At 35.8% G+C, this 7,791-nt stretch overlaps 1 protein-coding gene across 1 annotated transcript; it reads right to left on the reverse strand.

Moving 5' to 3' along the window:
• Positions 1-4,914: 4,914 nt before the first annotated feature.
• Positions 4,915-7,576, reverse strand: LOC113352916 (abscisic acid 8'-hydroxylase 4-like). The gene is made up of 9 exons (XM_026596666.1): positions 7,355-7,576; positions 6,930-7,257; positions 6,575-6,724; positions 6,233-6,481; positions 6,039-6,128; positions 5,818-5,896; positions 5,627-5,733; positions 5,428-5,546; positions 4,915-5,306 (listed from the first exon to the last, which is right to left on the reverse strand). Exons 1-9 carry the CDS (start codon positions 7,552-7,554, stop codon positions 5,177-5,179), a joined length of 1,452 nt encoding a protein of 483 aa, XP_026452451.1. The 5' UTR covers positions 7,555-7,576; the 3' UTR covers positions 4,915-5,176.
• Positions 7,577-7,791: the final 215 nt, after the last annotated feature.

Raw genomic sequence — 7,791 nt, forward strand, 5'->3', positions numbered from 1 at the left:
TTTTTGTAGATTGTGGGATCAACCTTGGTTCCTTGGTGGAGATTTCAACACAATAATAAAGTGTGCTGAGAAGAAAGGTTGCTCAAAAATTTCAAAAAGTATGAAGGATTTCAACAAGTTCATCCTACAATACAACCTCATTGATCTACCTCTAAAGGGTGCCAGATTCACTTGGTCAAATGGCCAGACCAATCCCATTATGTCCAGACTTGATAGGTTTCTTATTTTTCCTTCCTTTGAAGCCCATTACCCTAATGTTTCTCAACTATCCAAAGCCAGACAAACCTCAGATCATATTCCCATAATCCTAGACATCTCTGATCCTTCTTGGGGACCTAGCCCTTTTAGATTTGAAATCATGTGGTTTTTGGAGAATGGATTCATTAAACTGCTAGAGGAGTGGTGGTTTCCTTTTTGTTTTGCAAGTAGTCCAAGTACTATACTTTGGTGTAAGCTGAGGGCTCTCAAAGAGCAACTAAAGGAATGGAATAAAGAAACTTTTGGGAAGACAGATGTTAAACTCAAGACTATTCTATCTGAGATACAAGCTCTTGATAGTCTAGTTGGAGATGATTTTTTATCTGATTTGAAGCTGAATGAGAAGTTACAACACAAAGCTGAGTTTGAGAAAGTTACAAAGATGGAGGAGGTTGATTGGAAAATAAAATCAAGAACAAACTGGTTAACCGAGGAAGGCATAATAAGATAAGGCAATTGTACATTGATGGGGTGTTGTCTGATGACAGGCATCAACTGCAGAATCACATTGTAGATTTCTACAAAAATCTGTTCAAGGAGAAGGAGATCATTAGACCTGCATTAGAAGACATTAGCTTTGATAGCATTAATTCTATGGAATCTGAAATTTTGGATGCCAACTTCACTGAAGAAGAGGTGTTGAATGCTATAAAATACTTGGGACAAGACAAGGCACCAGGGCCTGATGGCTATCCTCTAATGTTTTTCACTAAATGCTGGAGTTTCTTGAAATCGGATATCATGGCTACAATACAAGAGTTTTATGAAACAGGTAGCATTGAGGTGAAACATAATTCTACTTTCATAACTTTAGTGCCTAAAAAAGATCATGTGGAATCTATTAAGGACTGTAGGCCAATCTGTTTGCTTACTATTACTTATAAAATTATAGCTAAAGTTCTAGCCACAAGACTCAAGTTGGTAATGCCTAAACTTATATCACCTGTTCAATGTGCATATATAGAAGGTAGATAGATTTTTGATGGAACTCTAATAGCAAATGAACTTGTTGACTCTAGATTAAAATCTAACATGCCAGGGATAATTTGTAAGATTGACCTTGAAAAGGCATTTGATAGAGTTAACTGGAGTTATTTGGAATTTGTTATGAAGAAGATGGGTTTTAGTTGAAGATGGTGCAAGTGGGTAAGATATTGTTATTCTACAACATCTTTCTCAGTGTTGATTAATGGAACAGTGTTGGGTTTTTTGGAAGTACAAGGGGAGTTAGACAAGGCTGTCCATTATCACCCTTACTGTTTAATACAGCCATGGAAGGTTTTTCCAGATTTTTAGATAAAGCAGCTAACCTAAGTCTCTTCAATGGTTTTTCGGTAGTGAAGGATGGTCTTGTAGTGAATCATCTACATTATGCTGATGACACAATTATCTTTGTGGATAACAAGAAAGAAGAACTTGCAAATATTTTCTCTTTACTTCATTGCTTTGATTTCATTTCAGGACTGAAGGTTAACACTACCAAAACAAGATTAATTGCCATTGGAAATGTTACAGAACTACATGATTGTGCAATTTTTTTTTGTTGCAAAATAGACAATCTGCCATTTTTGTATCTAGGTATGCCTTTGGGTGCTAAAGCTAACTGCAAGTCAATCTGGAAACCCATTCTTGAAAGAATTGATGCAAGACTCACATTCTGGAATCAAATCTCACTTTCAAAGGGAGGTAAACTGGCTCTTATTAAACACATTCTAATCTCTCTTCCAATGTATTATTTCTCTCTATTCAAAGCTCCTATTTCTATCATAAATATCTTAGAGAAGAAGATGAGGAATTTTCTATGGGAACATAATTCTTCTGGAAGTAAAGTTTCTCATTTGATTAACTGGAAGTTGGTAATGGCTTCTAAAGAGAGAGGTGGTTTAGGGGTGCTTAACCTCAGGGTGATGAATCTAGCTCTTCTTGCAAAATGGTGTTGGAGATTTGGGAATGAAAAATCACATTTATGGTACAAAATCATTGTAGAAAAATATGGCAGCACTTTTTCTTTTTGGATGCCAGGAAAAGTTCAAACTGCTCATGGAAAATTTCTTGTTGGAGGACCATTGTTGAAGCTGGTAATATTATATCTGCTAATTACTCTCTCGGCATTCACTCAGGAAAGAACATTTCTTTTTGGCATGACAGATGGAAAGGGGATTTGTGTCTAATGGACTCTTTTAACAATCTGTATAAGTTGGACAGGCTCAAACATGCAAGCTTAGCTGATCGTACTACTGCAGAAAACTCTTGGAGATTTGATTTTAAAATAACTCTCTCAAATGATGAAGTAAATTCTTTTGCTGCTCTCCTCCAGGTCATTGATCCTACTCCTCCAATACTGGATATTCTTCCAGATGTTAGAAGATGGCAGATGACTACAAATGGAATTTTTACAGTAAAATCTTTATACTCAAAGGTGATCAGTGAAGATGGTGTAGATAATTTTCCACATGAGTTTGTTTGGGTGCATGGAATTCTACCTAAGGTTAATTTTTTGTTGTGGTGTGCTATTCATGGAAGATTAAATTCTCAAAACGGACTGCAATACAAGGGAGAGTTACAGTCGGAGCATTACCTTGTTAAATTCATTAAGATGCGAGGTGTTTAAGATTTTTCTATTTTCTATCATTGTCGTATTCAACCAACTGTTGAAAGGGGAAAGGAGAAAATTTATTGATCAGCTAGAATCACTCATTTCACCAAATAAACTATGACACTGATAACGGACAAACGAAAACACATCAAAAATGCAGCGTGTAGGATAAACTGCCAGTACACCAACAATATGAATAATTTTATATATACAAGGTTGAATTGGGGGTCCTGGAAAAATAATTGGGGATCCTAATTACAGGATAAAAAAGGTCATGAAACAGAAATTGGGAGTTATCTCTTATCCCCAACTTTTTTAAATGGCTAAACTACCCCCAAATCATTAGTGGTAATTAAGTTAATTAATTATTAATTAGTTTAATTAGATTAAAATCAGATTTAGGATAAAATTTTGATAAAAGAAAAATTGTGTTTTTGTGTTGTGGAGAGGAAGAAGTTGAGTTTTTGGGGGGATTCCAGTAGAGGAATCATATTGCTCAAAATGAAGGAACCAATCCTCAAAATGAAGAACCCGAAGCTCAAAACAATCAGGTAAACTTCCTATACTCTTCAAATTGTATGAATGATGCCCCAAGTGGTCGATTCATGTACACTATGCAACTACTCAGAGTGAGGGTCGTTAAGTCGAGAGGGTAATAAACGAACGACTCTAAGGAGTCGTCAATTACTTGACACAACCTTTGACGATTCAAACCTGCAACTTTTGCAGGTTATGAAAAATCGTCAACCAAGTGTGATATAATTGACGACTCCAGCTAGTTAGGTCATATAGAGTCGTTAACTTAATTTGTTTAGAACCCAACGACTCTAAAACTTTTTACTCTCTGAAGATGTTACTCTTAGGGTCGTTAATTAGGCATTCCTATATACTGACGACCCTAGCGAGCCATATAGAGTCGTTAGCGATTTAGAAATCCCTAGACGACACTATTCTAGGACAGAAAACCAGGTTTAGGGTCGTTATCTACTACATCCTAATGGTTAACGATTTTTTATCAATTCAACATGCATATCAAAAATCGTTAAGCAATAAAAAATCGTGGTTAACGATCCTGGAACTGTAACTGCAATTTTGCAGTTGAAAACCTAATTTTTTTTAGTTCACTTACGACGATGAATCAGTGAGAATTTTTTTTCTCAAAAGTCGTTAATGAAACGGGAAACAGTAGGAGAGAGGGAGCGGAGGATAAGAAGTTATTAGAGAAAGGTAAAATAGTTATTTCACCATCATTTTGAAAGCCCCATATATTTTTTTGCGTGGATGTAAAATGTATCCTGACTCCAATTAGTTTGGATGGCCCCCAATTGAGCCTTGTTTTATATACTCTTGGTGATCGTGAAATTCGATTTTGAAATCGCCAGCCAACTCTGTTACACCAAGCTCCCCTGGTAGAGCAAAAACCATGACGCATACTTGACCTAACCCATCGCAAACGGTCTAGCTGAAAATAATGGGCCGGGCCCATGAACTGTCTGTTGTTGTATGGTTTTAACACTTACAGTGAACGACACTGATCGAGAAGGTATCTGCTCACCGTTTATACCTGAAGTGCGTGTTGTCTACATATGTAGCACACAACATTCACACATATTGTAAACTGAATTCTGAAGATGATCAATAACATTTACTCACATATCGATCTATCAACATTGTTTACATTAGCTTCTTAGACCCTTCAGCAGACATTGATGGCCAATTTACCATTTACTTGACGCTACTCTTAGGCTGTCGGTTGTCCTAATATCATTGGGAAGGTTTTGGTGTTGGAGGGGGATGCCAAAACCAAAAAAAAAAAGTTGTATAGGCGAGTCATGAGTGGCTTTCCCTTCACTCAGAGCCAGAGGACAACAATTAGTCCTACCAAGATACATCCATACAACTCCTGAAACCATTGACATTTTACTGTCCACTTCTTGGAGGGTTTTATAAAGGCAAACACTACAGCGTATGTACTTTGAATGAGACTCCAATCTTTACCAAATTAAACAAAAACAGATATATTCCACAAAATCTTGTGTCTTTAGAGAGTGACAACAACAACAAAAACCACTTCTTTCTATGGGCCAATACACTTGTCCCTTCCTGGTTGTCACATACTTTAATCATTTACAGGATGACAGGTGTGAGCACGTACTGAGTACGTGACGCTGTATAACGCACACATATATGGCCATGCATGATTGAATACTTGATCACATATGTAGTAGCAGGATCAATGCTTCAAAATTTTATTATGAAAATTGCTGAAATGAAACTTAGTAAGAGATATTAAGCTAGGGGGTACCCCAATCCCTCCTAAGTTTATGACAATCCATGGTGAGTTTGATTATTACTGTCTGATTCTGCTTTCCAAAATCTTGCTGGTAATCCTTGTTGTGGGACTGGAAATGGGCCATATTGAATCCCACTTTGAGATCCTATCACTTCCCACCTGTAAACCAAAACCAACAGCAGCAAAACAAAATTGCATTGTCAGATTATAATTAGCACTCACAGTATATATCTTTAATTCTGTCTCTACCATTACTGTGTTATGCTTGCTTGTGTCATACCTGAACTTTGTTATTAAGTGGTGCAGTAATATAAGAATCTCCACTTTGGCAAGTTCATTCCCTGGACATGAATGTACTCCATTTCCAAATGGCATAAATGTATTGGGTCTTGGTGCAACCTGCAAAATCAACAGAAACCTCATTGTGTGAGTGTCTGATTACCATTTGAGCCTAAAAATAATTGTGCACAGAGCCGTACCTCAAATCTTGATGGATCAAACTTGTGAGGCTCGTGAAAGAATTCAGGGTTATGATGAATATTTCTGAATAAAGGCATTACCTTCCAACCCTTAGGAATAAGGTAACCTGTCAGATAAAAAATTCCTACGATTAATAACAGTGATATTCCTTATTGTATTGAAGAAAAGAAGAAAGACTACATTTTATTACCTTTGTATTCAACATCTTCTACAGCTTCTCTGAATGTGAATGATATGATGCTTGCCATTCTCAAACTCTCCAATACAACCTGAAAAATTCAAACTTATTCAAAAATACGTAGTAAAACTATAACAGTCTGTATTTGTCTCAAATTTCATAGAGATTTGGTGAGACGTCACAGAATAATAAAAATAAAAAGGAGATGGAGATGGTATGAATAGTAAACATACTCTAAAAGTGACCGGCATATTTCTAGTTTGAGACCATGACAAGGGTTTGCTTCCTCCATCATTCATTTCATATATTGCTTTCTGCTCAGCCTGTTAAGAAGAGACCACTTTATATCTTTAATAATGGGAATCTAATAAGGTTGCTAAGCTGAAAATTTGAAATTCAATAATGGGGCACTTTTTCCTGTTCTTACTTTCACAGCTTCTAAAAGTTTTGGGTGATCATGGAGGTACTTGAGAATCCATGTAAGAACACTAGCTGTAGTGTCTTGAGCAGCAAACAAAACTCCAATTATATTATCAGCAATTTGATCGTCCGTCAACCTTCCCGCCTTTTCGTCATCGGAATGCATCAAACAGCCCAATAGATCTTTATCCTCTACTCTTTTCTCCATTCTTTTACCAATAATTTCACTTAGAATCTCACTCAATCTTTTTCTTGCCTACAAAAATTAATTCATAAGAGCAGAAATTAACATAACTAAAATATCTCGAACGTAAAAAAAAATGTTACAAAATTAGACCAAATTATTTACCAAGACTGCCTTGCTATATAGAGTTCCTGGCATATTTGTAGGATAAGAATTGTATCCTTTATCTAATATGAAGTAATTTTTCTTCAATTCTTCTTTGTAATAAGAATCTAACTGACCAAAAATTGAGAGTATGCCGATGTCAAACGAGAACTGCACGTCAGAATTAACAAAAGTTAGATATTTTTTTCCTCATAAAACAAAAAGAATGAACAAAAGGACAACTATATCGTTATCGACATAGATTCATATAACTAGTTTAAAGAACCCATTAATATCGCGACTTTCACTTATATGCCTTACTTTAATGGCATTCATCTTTTATGCCAATTACAGAAAGTATGTATATATGACCGACCTTTTTCATTTCATGGTAAGTATTAACAATGTGGTTATCATTGCCAACCCATGAATTTAACGTCGTGATTACGATACGTTCGATATCTGGTACAAGTCCCTTTATGCTTTCTGGAGATAATGAACCTTGAACAATTTTTCGAAGACGAGAATGATAATCTCCTTGGTGAAAAAACAGAGCTGATGGTCCTATCATTTTTTCTTTACTTTTAGGATACGTTGGCTTGAACAAATTAGCATGCGTAACTAATACGAATCGCGCTGCTTCAGGACTCGTCAACATGATACTTGGACAACCAAGTATATGTGTTTTGAATATCTCTCCGTACCTATTATTTTCAACCAAATAACCATATTATGATTAAAATCCATAAAAAAATTCAAATTTTATACAAACGACAACTAGAATTTGTTTTTAAAACGAACCTTTTTTGTTTACTAGCAAAGAAGACATTAGGGTCTTGCGAATACAGTTGTGGTGTCTCTCCAATATAAGGCCAACCCATTGAACCTGGTGGAAGCTTTGCTTTTACTCGATCATGGTTTTGGTTTCTCTTTCGATGGAAGAATATATATGTTAGGACTATAGGGAGTAACAGAAGCACATATACAAATAAACCACACATCTCTGTCTCTCTAGATTTTGGAATTGTGTTGTCTGTGAATGGGAGAGTAGATGGTATAATGGAGAGCTTATATAGAAGGAGACAGTCATGTAGATAAATACATAATCTTATTCAAAAAGATTTGTTTTTAAGATATTTCCATTTTTATTTCCATTTTCCAATGATGACTGTCAGTTGTCAAAACCATAACGCATTTTATGTCTTGAAAGAAAAAAAACATATAACACCTTGCTGGCC

The sequence above is a fragment of the Papaver somniferum genome, chromosome 2 (assembly GCF_003573695.1).
Source record: "Papaver somniferum cultivar HN1 chromosome 2, ASM357369v1, whole genome shotgun sequence".
Lineage (NCBI taxonomy): Eukaryota > Viridiplantae > Streptophyta > Magnoliopsida > Ranunculales > Papaveraceae > Papaver > Papaver somniferum.

Coding starts and splice junctions, on each gene's coding strand:
- LOC113352916 (XM_026596666.1), bottom strand. CDS start 7,554: ATGTGTGGTTTATTTGTATATGTGCTTCTGTTACTCCCTATAGTCCTA. Junction 5,897..6,038: donor ATATGCCGGTCACTTTTAGA/GTATGTTTACTA, acceptor TGAATTTTTCAG/GTTGTATTGGAGAGTTTGAG. Junction 5,734..5,817: donor AGAAGATGTTGAATACAAAG/GTAATAAAATGT, acceptor TTTATCTGACAG/GTTACCTTATTCCTAAGGGT.